This window comes from Papaver somniferum, chromosome 2, assembly GCF_003573695.1.
Source record: "Papaver somniferum cultivar HN1 chromosome 2, ASM357369v1, whole genome shotgun sequence".
NCBI lineage: Eukaryota > Viridiplantae > Streptophyta > Magnoliopsida > Ranunculales > Papaveraceae > Papaver > Papaver somniferum.
In genome coordinates, this window is record NC_039359.1 from 146,093,995 (window position 1) to 146,121,567 (window position 27,573).

Consider the following 27,573-nt stretch of genomic DNA (forward strand, 5'->3'; position numbering starts at 1 on the left):
ATCTGATATATTTCCCACCTCAAATCCCACCTGGACGAGAACATCGGGTCTGTATATGGTAATCTTGCAACATCAGTTCAGTAATAGGTTGCAGTTTCATCCAATTTGATATATTTCACACCTCAAACCTCACTTGGACGACAACATCGGGTCTGTATATGGTAATCTTGCAACCTGAGTTCAGTAATACGTTGCAGTTTCATCCAATTTGATATATTTCATATCAAAAATCCCACCTGGACGAGAACCTCGGGTTTGTATATGGTAATCTTGTAACATGAGTTCAGTAATAGGTTGTAGTTTCATCAAATCTGATATATTTCACACCTTAAACCTCACCTGGACGAGAACATCGGGTCTGGATATTGTAATCTTGCAACATGAGTTCAGTAATAGGTGGCAGTTTCGTACAATCTAATATATTGCACACCTCAAACCTCACCTGGACGAAAACATCGGGTCTATATATCGTAATCTTGCAACATGAGTTTAGTAATAGGTTGTAGTTTCATCCAATCTGATATATTTCACACCTCAAACCCCACCTGGACGAGAAGATCGGGTCTGTATATGGTAATCTTGCGACATGAGTTCAGTAATAGGTCGCAGTTTTATCCGATCTGATATATTTCCCACCTCAAATCCCACCTGGACGAGAACATCGGGTCTGTATATGGTAATCTTGCAACATCAGTTCAGTAATAGGTTGCAGTTTCATCCAATTTGATATATTTCACACCTCAAACCTCACTTGGACGACAACATCGGGTCTGTATATGGTAATCTTGCAACCTGAGTATAGTAATACGTTGCAGTTTCATCCAATTTGATATATTTCACATCTCAAATCCCACCTGGACGAGAACCTCGGGTCTGTATATGGTAATCTTGCAACATCAGTTCAGTAATAGGTTGCAGTTTCATCCAATTTGATATATTTCACACCTCAAACCTCACTTGGACGACAACATCGGGTATGTATATGGTAATCTTGCAACCTGAGTTCAGTAATACGTTGCAGTTTCATCCAATTTGATATATTTCACATCTCAAATCCCACCTGGACGAGAACCTCGGGTCTGTATATGGTAATCTTGTAACATGAGTTCAGTAATAGGTTGCAGTTTCATCCAATCTGATATATTTCACTCCACAAATCCCACCTGGACGAGAACATCGGGTCTGGATATTGTAATCTTGCAACATGATTTCAGTAATAGGTGGCAGTTTCATCCAATCTAATATATTGCACACCTCAAACCTCACCTGGACGAAAACATCGGGTCTGTATATGCTAATCTTGCAACATGAGTTTAGTAATGGCTTGTAGTTTCATCCAATCTGATATATTTCACACCTCAAACCTCACCTAGACGAGAACATCGGGTATGTATATCATAATCTTGCAACATGAGTTCAGTAATAGGTTGCATTTTCATCCAATCTGATATATTTCACACCTTAAACCTCACCTGGACGAGAACATCGGGTCTGGATATTGTAATCTTGCAACATGAGTTCAGTAATAGGTGGCAGTTTCATACAATCTAATATATTGCAAACCTCAAACCTCACCTGGACGAAAACATCGGGTCTGTATATCGTAATCTTGCAACATGAGTTTAGTAATAGGTTGTAGTTTCATCCAATCTGATATATTTCACACCTCAAACCTCACCTGGACGAGAACATCGGGTCTGTATATGGTAATCTTGCAACAAGAGTTCAGTAATAGGTTGCATTTTCATCCAATATGATATATTTCACTCCACAAATACCACCTGGACGAGAACATCGGGTCTGTATATGGTAATCTCTCAACATGAGTTCATTAATAGTTTGCAGTTTCATCCAATCTGATATATTTCATACCTCAAACCTCACCTGGACGAGAACATCGGGTCTGTATATGGTAATCTTGCAACATGAGTTCTGTAATAGGTTGCAGTTTCATCCAATCTGATATATTTCACACCTCAAACCTCACCTGGACGAGCACATCGGGTCTGTATATGGTAATCTTGCAACATGAGTTCAGTAATAGGTTGCATTTTCATCCAATATGATATATTTCACTCCACAAATACCACCTGGACGAGAACGTCGGGTCTGTATATGGTAATCTCTCAACATGAGTTCATTAATAGTTTGCAGTTTCATCCAATCTGATATATTTCACACCTCAAGCCTCACCTGGACGAGAACATCGGGTATGTATATCATAATCTTGCAACATGAGTTCAGTAATAGGTTGCATTTTCATCCAATGTGATATATTTCACACCTTAAACCACACCTGGACAAGAACATCGGGTCTGGATATTGTAATCTTGCAACATGAGTTCAGTAATAGGTGGAAGTTTCATCCAATCTAATATATTGCAAACCTCAAACCTCACCTGGACGAAAACATCGGGTCTGTATATGGTAATCTTGCAACATGAGTTTAGTCATAGGTTGTAGATTCATCCAATCTGATATATTTTACACCTCAAACCTCAGCTGGACGAGAACATCGGGTATGTATATCGTAATCTTGCAACATGAGTTCAGTAATAGGTTGCATTTTCATCCAATCTGATATATTTCACACCTTAAACCTCACCTGGACGAGAACATCGGGTCTGGATATTGTAATCTTGCAACATGAGTTCAGTAATAGGTGGCAGTTTCATACAATCTAATATATTGCAAACCTCAAACCTCACCTGGACGAAAACATCGGGTCTGTATATGGTAATCTTGCAACATGAGTTCTGTAATAGGTTGCAGTTTCATCCAATCTGATATATTTCACACCTCAAACCCCACCTGGACGAGAAGATCGGGTCTGTATATGGTAATCTTGCGACATGAGTTCAGTAATAGGTCGCGGTTTTATCCAATCTGATATATTTCCCACCTCAAATCCCACCTGGACGAGAACATCGGGTATGTATATGGTAATCTTGCAACATCAGTTCAGTAGTAGGTTGCAGTTTCATCCAATCTGATATATTTCGCACCTCAAACCTCACCTGGACGAGAACATCGGGTCTGTATATTGGAATGTTGCAACATAAGTTCATTCATAATTTGCAGTTTCATCCAATCTGATATTTTTCACACCTCAAACCTCACCTGAACGAGAACATCGGGTATGCATATGGTAATCTTGCAACATGAGTTCAGTAATTGGTTGCAGTTTCATCCAATCTGATATATTTCACACCTCAAAACCCACATGGACGAGAACATCAGGTCTGTATATGGTAATCTTGCAACATGAGTTCTGTAATAGGTTGCAGTTTCATCCAATCTGATATATTTCACACCTCAAACCTCACCTGGACGAGAACATCGGGTCTGTATATGGTAATCTTGCAACATGAGTTCAATAATAGGTTGCATTTTCATCCAATATGATATATTTCACTCCACAAATACCACCTGGACGAGAATATCGGGTCTGTATATGGTAATCTCTCAACATGAGTTCATTAATAGTTTGCAGTTTCATCCAATCTGATATATTTCACACCTCAAATCCCACCTGGACGAGAACATCCGGCCTGTATATGGTAATCTGGCAACATGAGTTCAGTAATATGTTGTAGTTTCATCCAATCTGATATATTTCACACCTCAAACCTCAGTTGGACGAGAACATCGGGTATGTATATGGTAATCTTGCAACATGAGTTCAGTAATAGGTTGCAGTTTCATCCAATCTGATAAATTTCACACCTCAAACCCCACCTGGACGAGAACATCAGTTCTGTATATGGTAATCTTGCAACATGAGTTCAGTAATAGGTTGTAGTTTCATCCAATCTGATATATTTTACACCTCAAACCGCACCTGGACGAGAATCTCAGGGTCTTTATATGGTAATCTTGCAACATGAGTTCAGTAATAGGTTGCATTTTCATCCAATCTGATATATTTCACTCCTCAAATCCCACCTGAACTAGAACATCGGGTCTGTATATGGTAATCTTGCGACATGAGTTCATTAATAGTTTGCAGTTTCATCTAATCAGATATATTTCACACCTCAAACCCCACCTGGACGAGAACATCGGGTCTGTATATGGTAATCTCTCAACATAAGTTCATTAATGGTTTGTAGTTTCATCCAATCTAATATATTTCACACCTCAAACCCCACCTGGACGAGAAGATCGGGTCTGTATATGGTAATCTTGCGACATGAGTTCATTAATAGTTTGCAGTTTCATCTAATCAGATATATTTCACACCTCAAACCCCACCTGGACGAGAACATCGGGTCTGTATATGGTAATATTTCAACATGAGTTCAGTAATGGGTCGCAGTTTTATCCAATCTGATATATTTCCCACCTCAAATCCCACCTGGACGAGAACATCGGGTCTGTATATGGTAATCTTGCAACATCAATTCAGTAATAGGTTGCAGTTTCATCCAATTTGATATATTTCACACCTCAAACCTCACTTGGACGACAACATCGGGTCTGTATATGGTAATCTTGCAACCTGAGTTCAGTAATACGTTGCAGTTTCATCCAATTTGATATATTTCACATCTCAAATCCCACATGGACGAGAACCTCGGGTCTGTATATGGTAATCATATAACATGAGTTCAGTAATAGGTTGCAGTTTCATCCAATCTGATATATTTCACTCCAGAAATCCCACCTGGACGAGAACATCGGTTCTGTATATGGTAATGTTGCAACATGAGTTCATTAATAGTTTGCAGTTTCATCCAATCTGATATATTTCACACCTCAAATCCCACCTGGACGAGAACATCGGGTCTGTAAATGGTAATCTTGCAACATGAGTTCAGTAATAGGTTGCTGCTTCATCCAATCTGATATAATTCACAGCTCAAACCTCACCTTGACGAGAACATCCGGCCTGTATATGGTAATCTTTCAACATGAGTTCAGTAATAGGTTGTAGTTTCATCCAATCTGATATATTTCACACCTCAAACCTCACCTGGACGAGAACATCGGGTATGCATATGGTAATCTTGCAACATGAGTTCAGTAATAGGTTGCAATTTCATCAAATCTGATATATTTCACACCTCAAAATCCACCTGGACGAGAACATCAGGTCTGTATATGGTAATCTTGCAACATGAGTTCAGTAATAGGTTGCAGTTTCATCCAATATGATATATTTCACACCTCAAATCCCACCTGGACGAGAACATCGGGTCTGTATATGGTAATCTTGCAACATGAGTTCAGTAATAGGTTGCAGTTTCATCCAATCTGATATATTTCACACCTCAAACCTCACATGGACGAGAACATCAGGTCTGTATATGGTAATCTTGTTACATGAGTTCAGTAATAGGTTGCAGTTTCATCCAATCTGATATATTTCACACCTCAAACCTCACCTGGACGAGAACATCGGGTATGTATATGGTAATCTTGTAACATGAGTTCAGTAATAAGTTGAAGTTTCATCCAATTTGATATATTTCACACCTCAAACCCCACCCGGACGAGAATATCAGGTATGAATATGGTAATCTTGCAACATGAGTTCAGTAATAGGTTGCAGTTTCATCCAATCTGATATATTTTACACCTCAAACCGCACCTGGACGAGAACATCGGGTCTTTATATGGTAATCTTGCAACATGAGTTCAGTAATAGGTTGAGCTATTTGCGCAAGTGTGGTCAATGTATCCCTTACCTGTAATAATAATAACAACACGTCAATATTTTTCAAGGCGTCCAGTTGTAAATGGTATGAATATAATGGATTTGAATGTTACATCAATCTTAGATATCACCTTCTTCTCACATAACATAGAAATTGAGGAAGGACAAATCTTGACCACTCTTTACATAGGCAGAGTTAGCCAAACTATGTTTTGAAATTGTCTTTCGTGGAAATTATTATTAATCCATATTTTAGTCGGCTCCTATCGAAGCCGATCTAGTCCTATAGAAAGTTAATCTTAAATTTTTGACCTTATATCTTGACCAAATTATTGAAGTATTCTCACTCATGTTCTGCTTTGTGTGATCTACCCATCTGTATCTACTCTACCTTCTAACCCAGTGAATGAAATCTATACATATTGATCTGTAATTTGATATTGTTAATTTGTAATCAAGAGGTCGCATGATTTGAGAATGTAAAATATAAAAAATATTCTATAAACATCGGAGGCGAAATTTAGATTTATGATTTAGAGTTTTTTACGATGGAACAAACAAATATTTTCAAACAGTTGTTGTCTTTGTAGGTAGTTGTCGCGAAACAACTCAACATTGATGGTCTTTCAGGAAAAAAAAATGTAATAGTACTTGATTTAGAGCGATAATGTTCTTTTACGCGGGCACACCAATTGCTACCGTTTCAGTGATCCAACAGTCATGATCATATTGTCTTATATGTTCCAGTATCATCCTCGAAATATTTGATTTTTGTCCTTATCAATGGTGCTAAAAACAACCATTTACATCTTTCACAATACAATGTTGCATGTTTTGTGAAGATTTTTTTTTACTCGGTCAATAAAACTCACTAAAAAGCAAAAACTATTATTATCCACTACTATTTACCAACACCCACCACCATAAAAACCATCCACTCCCACTATTTCTTCCACCAATAATAATGTTATCGCCTCCACCATTCACAAACACCCGCTACCGTTTATACTAACCCTACTTCCACTACCACCATTAGAATTAATATAGCTTTTAGTACAATTATTTATTAATAAAATTATGTATTTATGTTAGATTATTAAAGAGACATTTATAATAGAAATTTAATTAATCATTATGAACAATCAATGAGACACTAATTAATAAAGTATTTAAAAATGGTTAAGTTAAACAAACCCCAGCGATAAATTTATCTTTGCCAAGGACAAATCCTGACCACTCTTTACATAGACAAATCGATAATAAATAATTTCATATGTTCTGATCTTGATTAGTGTCGTTCGTTTAGTTATTACATAACATGATAATTGATTGCACCAGTTTTTTTAAAATGGACATGTGTTTTATCGAGTTTGTTTTAACATTAGAATGATCAACCACGTTTTATACTTTATAATATAATGTTCAGTCCGCGAGTTATAACCCCAGAGGTGTCACCATCCTTCCACAAAAAACCCATCAAAACAAAAGTAACACAAAAACCCCATCAAAACAAAATTAACACAAAAACCCCAAATTTAAATGTTGGTTTCATAAAATTTTATTTTGGTTTCATCATAAAATTTGATGAAACCAACATTTAAATTTGGGATTTTTGTATCAATTTTCAAAAATTTGGGGTTTTTGTATCAATTTTGTTTACGAGGGAGTTTTAATGGATCCCAACATTTGAGTGCAGTTTTTGTACCACAAGTTTGGTCACCTTGGGTTCTTATGACTAGTTTTGTATAACGTTAAATATTTTGTGGCATTACAAAATTAGCATAATATGTTTTTGTTCACCAATACCCGCCACCACCATAAAACCATATGAATCCATTTTTTTATCCACCACCACCTAGTGGCAGAGCCAACGGTTGACTAACCTGGCTCTAACCCCTTAAATTTTTAATAACTACATGAATTTTTTTAGTTTATTTTATAAATTGTACTTTGTCCATATAAATTTATGGTTTAGTCCACCGAAGTTTACATGTTTCTTTTTTTTTTTAAAAGTAGGCCTCCTCAATGTCAATTTTTGACTCCACCACTGTCACCATCACTGCCGCCCATCCCATGTAGGTTGTTGGACGCAATTCTAATTTTCAATCACAAATGCCATGTATGAGGTTTAGATTGAACAAAATGTCGTCAATTGATTGGTTTCATTTTTTTTTCCGTGTATATATTATTTTTTGTATTGCAATCAATTTTATTTTAACATTAAAAAATCATGATTTATACGACATAGTACCAAAGATAACAGGGGTACCATTTGGGTGATCCAACTACGATCATGAAAATATTATCTTGTATGATATCATCCCGGAAATATATGGTACCTTCATTTATCAAAAGTGTTTGAAACAACCAACCACATCTTCCACACTACGATGTTATCGATGTTGTAACGACAACATAAAATTAATATTGTCCATCACTATTCAACAACACTCACTGTCACTACTTCTTCCATCACAAACCAGGGGCGAAGCCAGGATTTTGAGGAAAGAGAGAGAAAAAACTCTTGGCAAGTTGGATACATGTGAAAAATGGACTTCGTATCCCATTTTACGATAAAAGAACAAAAATAAATATAATTATGCTTGGCGCCGCCCTTAACCACCACTAATCTTTCAACCTCCACCTCTTCTACTACTTATTGTCGCCAAAAATGTCTATTGATATTATTTATCAAAATTACTTATTAATAGAAATACATATTATAATTAATTAAGAAAACATTTATAATTAAAAAATGGTTAGTCATTTATTATGAGCAATTAGTGAAACACATATTAATAAAACACTTTATAATGAATAGATTATTTATTATGTGCAATTAGTGAAACACTAATTAATAAAGCAATTATGATATTTAAGTTGAACAAACCACCACCGTTCATTTATCTTTTCTATAGATTCCAACCAAGGTGGAACACTGGTTAGAGGCCACTTTTATGACGCAATAGGTCATAAGTTCGAACCTCCTCGTTATAATTTTTGAAAATCCATATCTTGACTTGAGTATTCGTTTTTCATTCATAATATTGGAATTAATTCCACGCGTGCGAGTTATAGGGGGTGGTCAGGAGAACCACATCCCTTGATTTATCTTTGTCTGGACAAATACTGACCAGCACTAACACAGGCTAACTTATCCTAGCTTTGTTTGGTACTAATGATTTTTAATTTTTAGGTTACACCAGTAATATAGGAAGTTAGAGATTTAATAGTCTTAATAAGTTAACATTTTATTAATCTAGCACTGGAGAATAGTGAAGATTGTGTTTTATCTGTTCGTAGGAAGGCATTGTTGGGTCTGGACAACCTTGACATGTCAATTGCATACAAAGATGACCGACCAAAAAAGGATGATGTAATTCTTTTAGAAAACCTATAATTTCAGTTTCACTTAGAAAGATCATAGGATCCTTCGTTACAATTAGAGAAAAACATTTTATGAAATAGAAGTTAGTGTATGGAGCTTAAAGACTAAAAGTTATAGTATTTTCGTAATAGAAAGCCATAAGTTTTGAATTTAATGTTTCTTTCAAACACATTTCATTGAATTTAATGTTTGTTTCAAACGCATTTAACGGATCAATAACTTCAACATATGAATTCTAAATTTTGAAAACCAAAATCATCACAAACCATTACTATCGTGTATGTATATGCATCTTGTAAAATTTTCCACAGTGTTGGTTTTCCAACAATCCAAAACTTTACTGATGTTGCATCCAAAATCAATTGAATATGTTGATTTGCATAAGAAAAAGAATTGACCATCAAGATTTGAACCCGATACTAAAAATTCACCTTCGCATCATATTCCCATGGTGTAACATTTGGGCAGCTAATGTTTCCTTTACATATTGAATTCTAAATCACCATTATTGATTTGATCAAAACTTTACTCAAATCCAAATAAGTCGGGATCTTTAGCTTGTTATTCAAGGTTTTTCCTTTATTTTAGGGTGAAACTTGAAAGGGTTCTTTTATCGAACCTTAATGATGAGAATTTTGTAAACAATATCTAGTGAACCAAATCCTTACTATGAAAAAGAAAAAAAAAACCTAATGTATTAGTCGCAATCCAAAAAGAGGGCAGAGAATAAGGAAAGAAAGAGTTTTTGCGTTGGAAGTGGGAGAGATAATAAAGGAAAATTAAAATTCCAAATAAAATCAAAGAAAATAGAAAAACAAAGTAAGAGGGAGGTGGTTTTGAAATTTTTAACGGCCAATAATATAAACCGGGAATTGAAGTGCACAAATTTGAAGTCACATTATTCTTCATTCTCTATATAATAACAGAGTTTTTTAAAGCGTTCTCATTCACCGGATCTCCACGTTAATTCTCGCTTCTGGTTGATTCTGGCCCACCAATTTTTTTATTTGTAAAGTTTTTTTATTTAAATCCAATAAAATTCAAAGAAAATATTTTATATTCCAATAATAGAATGGCTAAATGTTAAATATTCTTCTAACCTAAAATAGCTAGATATCATAACATGCCCAAAAAAGCTAGATTGATGTATTCCTAAAATGCATGTTTGAATATTTTTTGCCATAAATAAATTCAACTAAAATGCATCACGATTTTATCATCACGTAATCATAACAAATCACATAACCATGACAAATCATAAAAATAAAATAAAATAAAATAAAATAAAATTGTCCAATTACAGTCATTTATAATCAAGAAAATCCTCACCTTACGATTACACTTTTGAACACGCAAAAATTCAAAATAACAAATACATTTTAGAGTAATAATTATAAAATTGAATGAAAATACCTGGAAGTCAACATTGGTTAGAGTATGCCTCTTCCTTCATTGAGGAATTAGTTATGAGAAACTTTAGACATCAATTCTGTGTGAAACAAAAACAAAAAAAAGTCATAAGGAGAACCACAAAAAGAAAACAGAAAAAATGGTAGTGAGAACAACGAAACAAGAGAAAGAAAAATTCAATAATGATTTTTACTTAATATTGCATTCCAAAAATAAAATAATCAAAAAAAATATTGGTCGCAAATGTTTTCGCATTTAATGTGCCTATCAACAGAATATATTCGAAATCTAAAATTATATAAAAACAATGTAAAGAATATATTCGAAATCCAAAATTATAGAAAATTATGAAAATTTCTAGATCTATGGGCGCGCTTTATATAAAGAGCTTCAGACTCACGAGATCCCTCTCCATGTTGCATTTTCTTTCGCTAGGGTTTAGTTTTTTTTCTCATGCAGTTTTGCTGTCTAATTCTTTTTCGTTTTTTGTTTTGCATGGTTGCGGCAGTGGGAGCTCATGAATATTGAAACCGTTATTCTGGAGCTTTTTGGTCATAGTAATAAACAAGCAAGGTATATAATCATGAAATCCCGTTGTTTTTTTTTGTTTGTTTTTTTTTTTTTGGTTTTATGGTTTTTTTTAGTTCTTTTTCGTTTTTTTTGTTTTGCATGGTTGCGGCAGTAGGAGCTCGTGAGTATTGAAACGGTTATTATGAAGCTTTATGGTCATAGTAATAAACAAACAAGGTAAATAATCGTGAAATCCTGTTTTTTTTTTTTTGCTTTATTGATTTTTTTTTTAATTTTTTTTCGTTTTTTGTTTTGCATGGTTGCGGCAGTGGGAGCTCATGAGTATTGAAACTGTTACTCTGGAGCTTTGTAGTCATTCTAATAAACAGGCAAGGTATAATTTTTCGGTTTTATTGATTTTTTTTTCTAGATTTTGTTTTGAATTTTACTCGTTTGGGTTAAATAATTATTTATTTATGGAATTTATGATGATACCTCACGAGCTCTGCAAGATTTTTGTGTCCAGAATTTCTCTTGCCAACTTGACTCAACACGGAGTTCTGCTGAATTAGGATCTTGGTTATTGATTTAGGTATAAATAAGTTTGATTGTCTTTATGTTTCAGGTTGACACATGCATACCATTCGGAATATGATCGATGTAAACCCACGATTTTCCTATCAGTTTGTAAACTAGCAGATATGTAATGGACATCTGATACATATTTCCAAGTGATGGCACAAATAATAATAAGATATCTAACTTTTCTAGATTTTCAGAAAAAAACATTCCCCAAATACGAAAACTCTAATATAAGTATTTGTAAAACTAGCGAAAATAAAAATTGAAGCATAAAAATTAAAGAAGTAAACAAATTAGATAGAATTGTAATACTAACAAAAATGATAAAAGGTAAATATTTCCTAAATATTTTCTTAAACAAAATCCGTAGGTAAAAGGTAAATAAACTATATTTTTTGAAGCTTATTTTGGTCAAACATTAATGAGGCATTAATTCTAAATACCTTGGTATAATTTCCTATTCTATTATAGAAGATATTTTTCTGGGCTCGGCATCTCCTTATAAAACATACCAACCCAAATCAATCTCATTGCTTTGGCACGCCTCTCCTTCAAGAACAGGTTGGAGTTTTTTTAGGGTTCTGTTATCTGCACACTTTTATTAGTTTTTTGTTTCATTCGTGATAGTGTGTGGTTGCTTTTTACTTCTAGTTTTTTTTTCCTCTTATTTCCTGCAGTTTGGGGTGTTGTCGTCTAATCTTTATACTTTTTTCTTTTTAATTTGTTTTGCATTTAATAGTCGCGGAAATGGAGATCGCATGATTACTGACTTGCATTTTTAATAGTCGCGGAAATGAGGAGCTCAAGAATGCATAGGTAATGAAATTAATTTTGATGTTGGTATTTTTGTTTTTTTTGGATTTCTTTGATTTTAATCAGAAAATCAAGACAATGGCTTTTGGTGAATCCAAGGCGGTGATCCAAATTAAGGGTTAGCCGCTGAAGGAATATAAAGAGAACAGAAGGAATACAAAGAGAACATGGGTAAGCTTTCTGTTATGTCTCAAGCCAAATGGTTCAGACCAGTCACACAAACTCTATACCATATCTTTTTGACGGTTCAAGGCGAGAAATTTTGTTATAACATTTGATAAGTCGAATGTAGTGATGTATATCGAGTAAACTAGATTGAAAGATTTTTTTAGAGTCTTGACAAGGGAGTTAAAACTTAGTCCGATTTAAGTAATATTTTTTAACTATTAGAATCGATTTGCTTTTTTGCTACCTTGTTTTTTTTATATTGCTACTCTTAGATTTCTACAAAAGAGCAGCTAAACTAATAGACTCGAAATTACAGACGAAAGGCATAAAAAGTGTAGGTGTTTGTTCTTGCTCCGTTTACTTGATTATATTATTTTTTTACAGCGGAGGTTCCTGCATTCTTAAATACGGGTGACATAATGAATGAAATTAACAGGGTTAGGAGACAAATATAATACCATCTAATCCATAATGAGTAGATCCTGGAATCCTCTTCTCTTTTTTTGATTGGATTTGTGTACAAATGGTAAAGTCAATAAAAACAACGATAAACATTATAACGTTCATCACCGGTATGCTACAATTGGCGGGGTGGTTCTGCTTTTGGTAAAAGAAGGTTATAATCTCTTCTTCATCGGCTCATTTTCTCTCTTATTGGTTGACCTTTTTTTTTAAGGATTTTGCTGTCTGCAAACTTCAATTAATTTTTGTTTCATCCATGGCTTTTTGTCTGACCAGTGGTAGTGTGCTTGTATTTTTATTTAGTTTTTGCAGATCATTACATGAAGTGCGCATGATCGACGCTGCCTTTCTTCTTCGATAACAAAATTGTTAAATGAATATCTTATTTTATTTGTTGAGATGTTTGTATGTTTTCAGAGGATGGGAAAGTATGCCTATTGAGCCGTCAACTCACCCCAATTGATATTTTTTTGCAGATACATTTAAATGTGGAAGTGGAATTTAAGAAGTTAGCTACCATGTTGATTGTGTTGTATTTCTTTTATTTTTTTGAAATGTAATTTGATTTTAATATTTTTTTTTGAGAAGGTTGTTAGTGGATTTATATAATCAATTAAATTCATGTATAAAAGAAATTATCCAAGCTTAGTGAAATAATTATAGAAAATAAAAACTTTTAGTCTCTTTCCGACCCGTAATGCTTCGAGTTCGGATCTCCATATGGGTTTGATCCTGGTCCGGAACTCGGGGTGTTACATTACAAAAAATACAAAATTTTACAAAAAATGACATAACATCGGTAGCTGGGAAACATACCGCTGGGTACTATTGAGTGGAGTAACTGTGATTGGGGGACACATCTATGTATTCTGGGGTACCGTCTTTATAACTTTGTTGTGTTTTCCAGTTTTCCAGTAGAGTAATGCATTTAATATTAATAGCAAATAAAATGCAGGACATGACGAACATTTATATTTTACCCACCCAACAAGTCCAAAATGATCCATGTGCTTCGTGCACAGACAAGTACTCATTCTGTTTCGCATATGGGAAGGAAAATAAATGTACATATATTGTTTAATAAAACTCTTATGACCAAATCAAAAAAAATGATATTACGATTAAATTGCCCTTATTTAATTAGTTGTTAATTATTTATATTAGTTATTAGATTATACTATTAGTTAGTTATTGATTTTAGATTGTATTGTTTCTTAGATGAAATATAAAAAACAAAGTCAAGAATCGACACGATTTAAATATTCATGCCGATAGTGAACGGTCGACATGGTCGCAAATTCAAAACTATACCTTTATTAAAGATTTTAACAAAGAAAAGAAAAAGGAAATAAAAAAAAACAGTTTACATGGTCTTCATACCATTTTATAGACAATTTACTCACCGCTAAATACCCAACAATATTTGGATTAACATATCACAATCTTTCCTAATTACATTGATTTTTCGTATAATCGCAATGTAGTTTTATTTGGTTTATATTGAGTCCATGCTTTTTTAATTAGTTTTTACTATTGTATTGGTTTTTTATCAGTTTATTCAATGTTTTGTTAGTTTTTACTTCGTAGTTTTGTTAGTTTTTATTCCGTAGAATTGTAAAAATATTGAAATTTTATTAGATTTTTAATGATATTCATCTGCTTTATATTCCGTAAGATTGTGAACACGTTGAAATTTTATTAGATTTTTAATAATATTCATTTGTGTTGTATGAAACTAATTTTAAAACATAGTTCCAATATTTTATAGCGTGACATTGACCCGTGGGTAGCACTACAAACTAGTTTTATTAGTTAGTACTTAGTACGAAAAATACATGTAAAAACATAAAATTGTGGTTGTAAAAACTTTGACCGAACATAAACAGGCTATCAGGCAGGCTGAGCAATGAGTAAAAACTTGCATCCGCCCACCTACATAATGGGGCAAAGCTGCGCAAGGGCGTCCATGAACTCTCTCTGACCTAACCAGGCCACAAGCCAGCGGGTACTTTGTGCAACCCTAATTTATCCCCATAGCCATATGCCATTTGTCTTCAAAGACGAATCCGTATTATTCGAAAGGAAAACAGGAAGACCCATAGGAATAATACGTCTTCCCCTTCTTCGCTTGGCATCACGCCTCCCCTTTCTGACAAGTAGCTGCTGTTAATGCTTAAAACACATTCTAGTTTCCGTGGTTTGTTCTTTCCATTACGTTACCATCATCAAGGACTGAAAAAGAACAAACACAAATTTCTACATTGCTCTGATATGTCTACATTATCCTTATTATGGTCTTTCAACTTTATAGAACCAGACCCATTTTGCAATACAACTAGTATTAACAAGAACAATGATTCTTCAATGGTTTCTTCTGTAAAACCACATCAAAAGAAGAAACCCAGATTAGTGATGAATTCATTAGCTTTGAATTCAACTAGTTGTGTTGAACGAGTAGTACCAAAATTTTATGATAAGGAGACATTGAAGATGTACTCTGGATTGCTTCAGGATTGTTCAACGAAAGGGTCTCTTTATAATGGTAAAGCAGTTCATGGGCAGGTGATTATTAGTGGGATGAACCCTGATTCATATTTGTGGATATGTCTTGTAAATATGTATGTAAAATGTGGGGATTTGACACTTGCTCATCTCGTGTTTGATGAAATGCTGGAACGAGATGTTGTGTCTTTCACTGTGTTGATTGCGGGTTATTCTGCAGCAGGAAATGGTTATGAAGGTGTTGGTTTGTTTCGTCGGATGCGAAGTGAAGGTATTTTGGGAAATGGGTTTGCTTTTGCTTCGGCTTTAAAGGCTTGTTCAATGTGTTTGGCATTGGAATTTGGAAAGCAGATGCACGCAGAAGTGGTAAAAGCTGGAGTTTTAGGGGACGTATTTGTTGGGTCTGCTCTTGTTGATCTTTACGCAAAATGTGGTGAGATGGAACTTGCAGAGGGAGTGTTTTTTAACATACCTGAACTAAATGTCGTTTCGTGGAATGCATTGCTGAATGGGTACGCTAAGATTGGTGATGGGAGAAGGGTTTTGAATCTTTTCCATAAAATGTATGAGTCGGATATGAAATTCAGTAAGTTTACTTTATCCAGTGTGCTAAAGGGGTGTGCAAGCTTAGGAAACGCAAGAGAAGGTCAGATAGTTCATTCTCTTGCAATCAAGACTGGAACTGAACTTGATGGGATTTTGAGCAGCAGTTTGGTTGATATGTATTCCAAGTGTGGACTGGCTGAAGATGCACAAAAAATATTCGTTAGAGTTTTAAATCCAGACGTGGTGGCCTGGAGTACAATGATTGCTTGTCTTGATCAGCAAGGAAAAACCTGCGAAGTAACAAAACTATTTGCTGACATGGGGAAAGCTGGTCTTAGACCGAATCAATATACCCTTGCTAGTGTTGTTAGTGCTAGCACCAATTTAATTGACCTCCGATATGGCAAAAGTGTCCATGCTTGCATATGCAAATCTGGGTTTGACTCTGATAAGTCGGTTAGTAATGCACTTATCACAATGTACATGAAATCGGGATCAGTTCAAGATGGTTTCAGGGTATTTGAGTCCATGGAAGACAGGGTTGTCATTTCATGGAACGCCTTCTTGTCTGGGTTCCATGAAGGTGATGCTTGTAGTCAGGCACCAATTATCTTCAATAGGATGGTTGTGGAAGGTTTTAAACCTAACAAATACACATTCATTAGCACCTTAAGATCTTGTTCTAGCCTGTCAGATATGAGCTTTGGCCAGCAAATCCATGGCCAAATTGTTAAGAACAATCTACAAACTGATGATTTTGTTGGAGCATCACTTGTAGACATGTACTCCAAATGTGGGTGCTTGGAAAATGCACACAAGGTTTTCAAAAGAATGAAAGAACGAGATTTTTTCACTTGGACCACAGTTATCAGTGAGTATGCACAGGCAAATCAAGGGGAAAAGGCATTTGAGTGCTTCCGCCAAATGCAGCGAGAAGGTGTGAACCCTAATGAGTTCACTCTGGCTAGCTGTTTAAGAGGTTGTTCTACTATATCAGCTCTGGAAAGTGGCCGACAGCTTCATTCACAGGTCATCAAGTCCGGTCATTCATGTGATGTGTTTGTTACGAGTGCTCTTGTAGATATGTACGGGAAATGTGGGGCCATAGAAGATGCAGAGGAGGTATTCGAAAGCTCAGAATCGAGGGATATAGTTTCGTGGAACACAATGATCTGTGGGTACTCTCAAAATGGAGATGGAGAGAAATCTCTTCAGACATTTAATAGTATGCTAAATGAAGGTATACAACCCAATGAGATAACCTTTATAGGTGTGCTTTCGGCTTGTAGCCACATTGGTTTGGTCGAAAAAGGAAAGCAACATTTTGAATCAATAAAAGAAGTTTATGGCATTATTCCAACGATTCAACACTATGCTTGTATGGTTGATATCCTTGGTCGGGCAGGTAAACTTGAGGAGGTAGAAAACTTCATCGAGAAAATGAATATCAAGCCTAATGCATTGGTTTGGCAGACAGCTTTGGGTGCTTGTAAAATGCATGGTAATGTGGAGTTTGGAGAAAGAGCCGCGGAAAAACTCTTCCAACTTGAACCCGAGACAGACTCGACTTATATTTTGCTATCCAACATTTATGCAGCAAAAGGAATGTGGGATGACGTGAAAAAGGTCAGATCGAAGATGTCTAGTCAAGGCGTGAAAAAAGAACCAGGGTGTAGCTGGGTTGAGATTAATGGTGAATTTCATACATTTCTATCTAAAGACGGTTCTCATCCAAAGGTAAAAGAGATTTACCTGAAGTTGGACGAACTGGACCAGAAACTGAAAGCAGCAGGATATGTGCCAAACACCCAGTTTGTGCTTAATAAGGTCTCTGAAGAAAAGAAGAAGGAAAGTCTTATTTATCACAGTGAAAGATTGGCCCTTGCCTTCGCCCTTATAAGCAAGGGACCTGCAAAACCCATACGGATTTTCAAGAATCTGCGCATCTGTGGAGACTGTCATAATGCCATGAAACTCCTCTCAGATGTCATTGATAGAGATATTATTATCCGGGATGTTACTCGTTTCCACCACTTCCAGAATGGTTCTTGCTCTTGTCGGGATTATTGGTGATGGCCTGATGAAAAAGCTTGTATGACTCGCTATTGGGATTTGTCAGAAAGTAGCTCAGCTACACACGTGCACATTAGGAAAGGACATGACAGAACTACAGGTTATTTCTTGTGTGGCATCATATCCTGATCTATATTTTTAGGTTGATTATAGTTATGAGAAAAAAGAATCACTGTTGCTGTGACTTTGTTACTCCTGCTGTGTTAATGACCGGTTCCTTGTTATATTGACAAGATGTTTATTCCTCATTACAGGTTACATTCATGCTGAATTTCACACTCTCAGATCCCCACCGGCAAAATCATTGTATTGGCTTGTTAAACTATGTTTCTCAGAGACTAATCGAAGAAACAAGGTGAATGTTGATATATGTGCCATGGAGATCAAGATACAAACTTTAACACAACCTTAGATGCTTTGTGTACCCAAGAAGTTCCTAATGCACCTGCGAGCAAGTCTGCTCATTGTCATTCCGCTAGATTGGAAAGACAACCAGGTAAGATTCCACTTCTATCAGAATATAACTTCTGAATGCAGCGCTTTTCTTGTTGCGTTTGTGCACATAAATTTTAAGCAGCCAACCTTGCTGATTTTGTCTAGGAAAAAAGAAAATGTTTGATGCCCTGCCTGCTTCTAACTCTTTTCTTTGTTTTCATTGATGTTTCTTGGTTTTCACCACAGAAAGAAGCTACACCTGTTCAGAAACTCCAGTTGTTAACTGAAGCTGCATTTATCAATTTTCGGGTTCCTCAAAATTTTGATTCAGGAGATTATTTGATCCTTGAAGTTCCAAGACAGTTGCAAACAGAAGGTTTCGGCGTCACGACGTGGATCACTTCTGCCTGTGAACCAGGAACCACAAAAGTACTAACCAGAAGATGGATGAGAAATGTATAATGTAAATACCTTGCATCCATACTTTATTACAGATATATGGGTTTTACTATTTGAGGAGTACTTGGTAAAAATCTAATGTAATTTTCTTTTCTTTTTTTGCAAACAGAAAACTGTAACGTGTCATTTAACATAATCAAATCTAATCACATAACAAAATTCGAATTGATTGAGCAAAAAAAAAAAAAAAAACAGAAAATATTATAGGAATTGCAACTAAACTAATCCTAAACATCCATTACTAATAAATTACGCCTATAGAACCCCGAACCTCATTCAGGACTTGCACCAAGGAATTTTGCGGAAAAGTCTTGTGAAGTAATGGCCAAGGGGAGTTGCAGGGACTGGAATAAACTTCCCAAGTACTGCTAAAGGCCAACTGATAAAACCAATACCAACAGAAATCAGCCACAATCCCCAGCTTAGTCGCACAGTGCTGGTGAATTTTCCCAGAAAGAAGATGATCAGGATCTGAAGCACAAGAGTTACTGAGATGATGCCCATAAAGAGGCGATTTCTGGTGATTCCAGGGAAGACGTTAAACTCATCAGGCTTTCGTGCATTGAACTCGTTGAATAACTGGGCGAGGACAAATGCATTGAAGATCAAAGTATTCTTCACCTTGATATCATGCTCACTCTTCGTCAGATGTAGGATGCTCTCACCCTTGTAGTAAAGGACGAGAAGCACAGTCACTTGGTATATTGCCTGCACAAATAAGTTCCTCCACATGATATTTGTAATGAGTGGTTCCTTTCTACCAACTGGAGCTCTGTCCATTAGACGATCTGTTGGTGGTTCCGTGGCCAATGCAAGTGCTCCAAGAGTGTCCATGATAATATTGACCCAGAGAAGCTGGACGGCGTTTAAGGGAACTTCACCAGAGGATACTGCAGCGACAACATTGATGACAAGAGCAGCAACATTAACTGTGAGCTGGAACTGAATGAACTTTTGGATATTAGCATACACAGACCTTCCCCAGCGCACAACCTTTACAACCGAAGCAAAGTTATCATCCAGTATAATAATGTCTGCGCTCTCCTTTGCCACTTCAGTTCCTTGAATCCCCATGGCAAGACCTATATCAGCCTCTTTCAGCGCAGGAGCATCGTTGGTGCCATCCCCAGTCACTGCAACAACGTGACCTCTTTTCTTCAGTGCTTGAACAAGCAACAACTTGTCATTTGGAGAAGACCTACCCATCACTGAGATTTTTCCTGCAACTTCTTCTCTATCGGATTCAGACAACTCGCGGAATCTCTTTCCTTCAATGAGAGTTGGCTCCATAGCATCCACATCAGAAGCAAGAATTCCACATTCCAGAGCTATTGCTTTTGCTGTCTGAAGGTTGTCTCCAGTTACCATCCGTACCTTAACACCAGCCTTGGTGCATAGTTCTACAGCTTCTCTAACTCCTGGACGACAAGGATCCTTTAACCCGACGATAGCCAACAAAACTAGTTCATCTTCAGGGATAACCCACTCGGCCAAACTATCTTCATCTTTCGGAACATTCTCTATTGGATATGATCTGCAGGCAAGAGCAACACATCGCAAACTATTCGCAGCCATTTCAGAAATAGCGTCCTTGAAATATTTCACCATGCCCTCATCCATTCTTTTGCAGGATCCATCCGCATCAAGGTATTCTGTGCATGAGCTTAGGACTATCTCAGCAGCACCTTTCCAATGAATATGAACTCGAGAATCAGGAAGTTGTAGAGCAAGACCCCCTCGTTTCTTCTCCGAGTTGAAAGGAAAAACATGAAGAAGCTTACATTGCGACCTTAGCTCTTCAAAGTTCATCCCTAGCTTGACACCCCACCAAAGAATCGCTTTCTCAGTAGGAGACCCAGAAATCTCAACTTCACCAGTATCAGAGGTAAACACACTTCCTGTGGTGTTCAGTGCAACACCTTCTTTAATCAGAGAATGTGCAGTGGCAGATAACAATGAGATGTTGTCAGGAGAATCAGTCTTCTTTCCCCCAATATAAGCCTCGGTGACAGTCATCTTATTCAAGGTCAATGTGCCAGTCTTATCACTGCAAATAGTCGTTGCAGATCCCATAGTTTCACAGGCAGAAAGCCTCCGCACCAGAGCCTTGTCAACCATCATCTTCTTCATTGAATAAGCAAGGGTCAAGGTGACGGCAAGAGGAAGACCTTCAGGGACTGCAACGACCACAATGGTGACCGCAACCGTGAAGATTTTAATAAATGCATCCACTGCATCACCAGAACTTGTTTTCCCTTTGATGTATGGATTTGATGAATGGCCAGTGAAATATCTAACCAAAAGAACAGCGAACACGAAAACAGCTACCACGAGCCCAACTATACCAACAAAACTTGCAACACCATTCAGACGTACCTGCAAAGGAGTCTCTTCATTATTGTCCTCTGATATGGTGGCCATCAGCAACCCCCATTCAGTGTTTGTCCCAACACCAGTTACCAGCATAGTGCCATAACCATCAGCAATTTTGCAACCAGACATCATAAAAGGATGCTTGCGATCTTTTTGAACAAGCTTGCTCTCCCCAGTCATGCTAGATTCATCAACAGAAAGAGAGTGGCTAGAAATTAGAACTCCATCCGCAGGGACCTGATCACCAATCTTTAAAGGCACAACATCACCAACCACGAGGTCGAATATCGAGACCTCCACTCTTTTACCACCTCTAGTGACCTCCATATGTATGTCTCGTTTTTCATCATTCAAGCTCTGAAACTGAAGAGATTGTCGGTAATCGCTGACAGCAGTAACCATTATAACAAGAATAACAGCAAACGCAATGCTCCCACCATCATACCACCCTTCTTTCCAACCGTCTGACTTAATCCCCAAACCCAAAGATATTGCTGCGGCTACGATCAAGGTAATTAGCGTCCGGTCTTGCCAAGCTTCCCAGAGGAAGCTCCAGATGGTGCGAGATTTCTTCTGAGGGTAAGTGTTAGACCCAAATATGTTCTTCCGACTAAGAATATCATCATCATCTCCGGTGATACCCTTATTCGCATCTGTTCTTAACATCTCTGACAGTCCATTAACACCACCATGCTGCTCCAATGCACCAAAGTTGTTATTGCTGGTCATGTCAGTTAACTGAGCTGGTTCAATACCAAAATCTACATGAGGAACTGCAGGTTCAAACGGCTTCTGCGCAGCAGCCTCTTTGAAAAGAACTGTAGCCCGGATGACTTGAGCATGTGCTCTGATCTTGCTCATAGTTTCTTCTTTTTCTTCATCCTTTTTCAAGTCCCGTGTGTACCGGAACCTACCGCGCCGTAGATTCAAGACAAGATATGTAGCTCGTCTCCAATTTTCGAGACTATCAATAGGACCGGAAGAAGAACTTTCACCATCATCAACAGGTTCACAGTGTATCTCGTGCAGGTTCACAATGTAGTCGCCTGGATTACTCATGATTTTGTTATCTGGAAACCAAAAAATCAGATTCTTAAACTGAATATCTTGCTGTGCTTAAGATTTTGCTACTTTTTGAACACCCAAAACCTCTATGCGGAAACCTTGTGCAAGAACACAAACCATACTGAAATCAAACAAGAACACAAAAGAATTACCTTTATGCGATTTGCTTACTCCACTGCAGCAAAACAAACTTCTTCTTCAAAATCAGAGAATCGAACTCGTTTCTTCAAGCAACTCTCAGGATTCACTGCGACACAGAAAACCAAAAGTTTATGACTAGTATTTATAGACCTAGGTATAAACTAGAACTAGATTTTGTGCCCGGGAACCCAAAAATCATCTACTATAAATTTTGAGAGATTTACTGCTTAGTCCAGAAAACCCGACCCGGATTACTGGCTGGTCCAGCGGGATATAACAATTAATGGCTAGTCCAATAAAGTTTAAAAACATGTTATTTTACCTATATGCCCTGGACCACGTGATGTGTACAGTTTCCGTCCGTTTTCTTTTCAGTTTTTTTCCAGTTGCATTCTCTATCTCTTCTGCAACCTAAATTGAAAAACGCAAACTGCTTCGTCTTTCTTCACATATCAGAAAACTGCTCCCGTCTCTCTTCTGCAACCTAACTCAATGGATTTATCACCATTATCAAAAAAAGATCGAAAAATCACCATTATCAGAAACAGAAACTGCTTCTTCTTTCAGTATCTGACCTAATTTTCATTAAATTCAATTGAAGAAGAAACGGGTACAAGTAGAAAAATTAAGAGGACGATTACATAAGAAATTACTGAAGTATCTCCATCACCAGTGAAAAGAAGAAAGAAATCTGACGATGATTCACCAACAGAAGCGTCCACTGCTTCTAAATCTCCTACACTATTGAAAAGAAGAAGGAAATCTGTCGATGATTCAGCAACAAAAACCTCCCCTACTGCTAAATCTCGTATACCAGTGAAAAGAAGAAAAAAGTCTACCGATGATTCACCAACAGGAACCTCCCCTACTGCTAAATCTCCAACAACAAGAAGTATGAGTAAGGTTCCTCAGGAAAAAGGTAAATCAAATCAAAAACAAAGCCTAATATGTACTTCATATTGACATGCAATATTCCCAAAACCTAAAATATGTACTGTTACATATTGAAATGTAGTGTTGTTTAACTAATACATACTAAAATTTAGTATGTCAATTTATATGAGTACTACATATCAATATGTTTTCTACAATTTGTACTTCATTTTGACAAGTTATATGTTGTACCATACTGATATGTAATGTGTACAAAACTTTTTGATATGTAGTCTGCAATTTGTACTTCGTTTTGACAAGTTATATGAGTAAGGTTCCTCAGGAAAAAGGTAAATCAAATCAAAAACAAAGCCTAATATGTACTTCATATTGACATGCAATATTCCCAAAACCTAAAATATGTACTGTTACATATTGAAATGTAGTGTTGTTTAACTAATACATACTAAAATTTAGTATGTCAATTTATATGTGTGCTACATATCAATATGTTGTCCGCAATTTGTACTTCATTTTTACAAGTTATATGTTGTACCATACTGATATGTAATGTGTACAAAACTTTTGGTTTACAAAAACAGCAAAAACCAAAGGAAAGAAAGCAGATGCTGCTCCTGAAGCAAAAAGCAAAAGAAAAACAGCAGCGGCAACTACTAAAGCAAAAGGAAAAAAAGTGACAAAGGCTGCTACTCCTTCACCACCAGCAAAGGGGAACAAAGCACTTGTCCTGAGAGCTGCTACTCCTTCTCCAAAAGGAAAGGGAAAAGCAAAAAGGGGGAAAGCAAAAGCGCTCCTGAAAGAAGGTTTGTAATGTTAAAACTGAAGATAATTCTTAATAATACCAGTATGTTGTGGTTCATATGTAGTTATCAGTATGTAGTTATAAAATTACCAGTATGTTGTGGTATTTGATATGTATTTGTTTCATATTCATGGTAGATACATTAACTACATATTTGATATGGTGTAGGGGAAGAGAAGGGGAAGAAAGCAGTTGCCTTGAAAGCTGCTACTCCTTCACCAAAAACAAAAGGGGGGAAAGCAAATGTAGAAGGTATGTAGTACAACTACATATAAGAACAAAGCGTATGAATAATATGTATCCTTAATAACATATGTTTATGAGCATGTAATGATGCATTGTTTTGCTTGTTTTTGGTATTACATTTTACTGTATCAAAGCAGATACATATGCCATATGTACTATTACAAATCGATATGTAGTTAAAATAATACGTAGTGGTATCTACTATTATATATCAATATGTAGAGGTAAATACTTATACTCTGATAACATATTACATATAAATATGTAGAGGTGGATACTAATATTCTCGTATGTACTGTTAATAATATGTAGTTTCAAGACTTGGTAGATATTACAATTACATATTGATGATGTAACTACATATTTGATATACCATATTGATATGTACTGTAATAGTTTTTGGTTCCATTTATTGTGTAGGTGCTAATAAGCGTAAGAAAGGAGATGGAAAACCACGAAGTTTATACCGTGGCGGTTTCAGGGGCTTGTGGGGGCTTACGAAGACTATTAGGACCACTAAGAAGGCTATTGCGAAGTCCACTGAGAACCTTGAGTTGCGTGAGTTGCAGCTGAAGATGATTTCTGAAGCATCATTCGGTAACCTGTTCCTAATGTTCTGGTACACAAGATTTGAGTTGGAACATTGGTTGAAGATTGAAGATGCAATGACGAAAATGTTACGCTGTTACGTTAGGGGTCAAGATCCAAACAAGCTTAGATTTGTCTTTAAAAGGCATGGCCAACCGAATGAGCTAGTATCCACACCAGAAGAAATGACACTTATTTATGGGATGCCGAGAATTCCAAATAGGGAATATCTTGATTACAGGCTTACACAAGTCAATAAAAAAAGTGGATGGCGTGAAACAGAATTTTTCAAAAGGACTTTTCCTACTGATATGAAAGTTGGTGATAAAGTGACTAGGCCAATGATTGTGAAGGCAATCTTGAATATCCTTAAACGAACACCAATTAATCTGAAAAAGAAGAAGTCTGATGAAGAGTCTCTGCAAAGCGTGAGTGATCAATCAAATGAAGATTCTGAAGAAGACAAGGAAGACGAGGAAGATGCCGAAGATCTTGTTAGGCTTATCTGCCTGTATATGTGCACTTCATTATTTTTCTCTACAAGTGATGCAAACGCTTTGACTGAAAAATATATTGGTTTCGTTCTTGATCTTGAGAAGGCTAAGAATATTTCATGGCCTGACCTCATCCATTCTCATTTAGAGAAAGAGCTGAATGAAAACGTGGAATCCGTAGAATGCACAAATGGTTGTGCTATTTATTTGTTGGTAAGAATCTATTTATTTGTTTATTCTACTTCAAAATGTTTTTGTTTTATGTGTTTTCTACATTTTTATAGTATATCTAATACTGCATATTAATATTTTGCAGCCATGGTTTGCGGAGCATACCCATTTGGTGGCGCCCGAGGATATAGTGACAGAACCTGCAGGAATGTATGTGCCAAGAGTGGCTAGGTGGAATCATACAAAGATATGTGCTGAGTTCCTAAAGGATATTGATCTTTCTGAGTATCAGGTAAACTTGTCGTACATATTTTGTCATAATAAAAATATATATTGATAAGTACACGTAGTTTGACATATTGATATGTAATTATTAGCATATCAATATGTAGTAGTTATTAGCATATCAATATACTACTACATATTAGCATATCAATATGTATTAGTTATTAGCATATCAATTTGTGGTGATACATATTGATATGTAGTTATTAGCATATCAATATGTAGTTCTCCCTGTGTATCCAATAGAGAAAGAACTACGACATGTTTTTTTTTTTGTAATATCTAATATGTAGTTGCTTTTTTACATTTATTTGATTTGTACCAGTTCCATGTTGATTTCAAAGATGAGATAACACACGAAGAAAGAAAATCCTTAATCGTATTTCAAGAAGGATTCAACAGGAAGCAAATGATGATGCTTTTTGTTTAGATGACAATTCCGAATCGGAAGAAGAGAAAGAAGAAGAGAAAGAAGAAGAGGACTCAGTATTGGGGGGAGAAGATTGGAAGATTAAATACGATGATTTGAGGAATACAATATCTGCAAAATGGAGTGAATTCAACACAATGCAGCAAGAGGGAGAACCGGTTGACGCTTCAAAGATTGAGTTCATGTTGCATGATATTTACCGGAAAGCTTTCCCTTTGCAGAGAGAAGCCATCCAGGAAGATTATGTTAGCTTGGGATGTACACCTACTCCAAGAAACCCCAATGAAGAGTTGAATGTGGACCAAATAGTTGAGAACGAAATACAAGGTTCTCCGGAAGATCAAACAGATGCTAATGTCAACATTCCTGAAGTTGGTTTGTCAACACCGAAAGATCAAACTCATGCTAATGCCACCTCTGAGGTTGAATTGTCAACAACTTCAGTATTGAAGTTCCATGATGTTGAAGTTCCGCGTTCTGAGGTTAAAAATTGGGCTAAATCTAATTTGGAGCAAATAGTCAAAGAGATACAAGAGAAAAAGGGCAAAGAAAACACACAGGTAAGTAGCATATCAGTACGTAGTCTAAGTAGCATATTAATATCTATCTGTGACATATCAATATGTAATGGTAGATACCATTACATATTGATATCTATCTGTTACTTATCAATATGTAGTGGTATCTACCATTACATATTGATATGTAACAGTACATTCTTGTAGTGGAACATATTTATATGTAACAGTACATTCTTGTGGTGGTAGACATAGCAAAAACTCAAGCTAAGTAGGTTTTTGTTGACAGTTTCAATTGATTTTTGCAGGTTGATCAACTTGAAGTTAGGAAGGAAGCAGCAAAGGAGTTGCTTACAACTATGCTAGAAACGAAGTCTTCAGTTGTAGTTAATTCACAGAAATTTACAGAGTATAACGCCGGATTGGCGGCGGAAGAGTTTCATTTGCTGGATGTACCTTTGTTTACTATGATGTCGAGTTTGGAACACATTGAAAAGCTGTCTATGCCAGATTTTATAGAAATGGCAAACTCTGTCATTGGTGTTTATGTCGAAGAGTT

At 36.2% G+C, this 27,573-nt stretch overlaps 2 protein-coding genes across 2 annotated transcripts; one reads left to right on the forward strand and one right to left on the reverse strand.

Annotated features, from left to right (window-relative positions):
* The first annotated feature begins 15,122 nt into the window (after positions 1-15,122).
* Positions 15,123-19,142, forward strand: LOC113349373 (pentatricopeptide repeat-containing protein At3g24000, mitochondrial-like). Its single transcript, XM_026593344.1, has 3 exons — positions 15,123-18,213; positions 18,368-18,609; positions 18,795-19,142. Exon 1 carries the CDS (start codon positions 15,162-15,164, stop codon positions 18,111-18,113), a length of 2,952 nt encoding a protein of 983 aa, XP_026449129.1. The 5' UTR covers positions 15,123-15,161; the 3' UTR covers positions 18,114-18,213; positions 18,368-18,609; positions 18,795-19,142.
* Positions 19,143-19,283: 141 nt separating this feature from the next.
* Positions 19,284-22,388, reverse strand: LOC113352146 (calcium-transporting ATPase 10, plasma membrane-type-like; the record flags this gene model as incomplete). Its single annotated transcript, XM_026596009.1, has 1 exon — positions 19,284-22,388. A coding segment is annotated over one exon (3,105 nt), but the record flags the coding sequence as incomplete, so codon positions are not given.
* Between the last annotated feature and the right edge of the window lie 5,185 nt (positions 22,389-27,573).

Excerpts from the sequence above, each read along its gene's own strand:
- LOC113349373 (XM_026593344.1), top strand. The coding sequence starts at position 15,162 with ATGCTTAAAACACATTCTAGTTTCCGTGGTTTGTTCTTTCCATTACGT.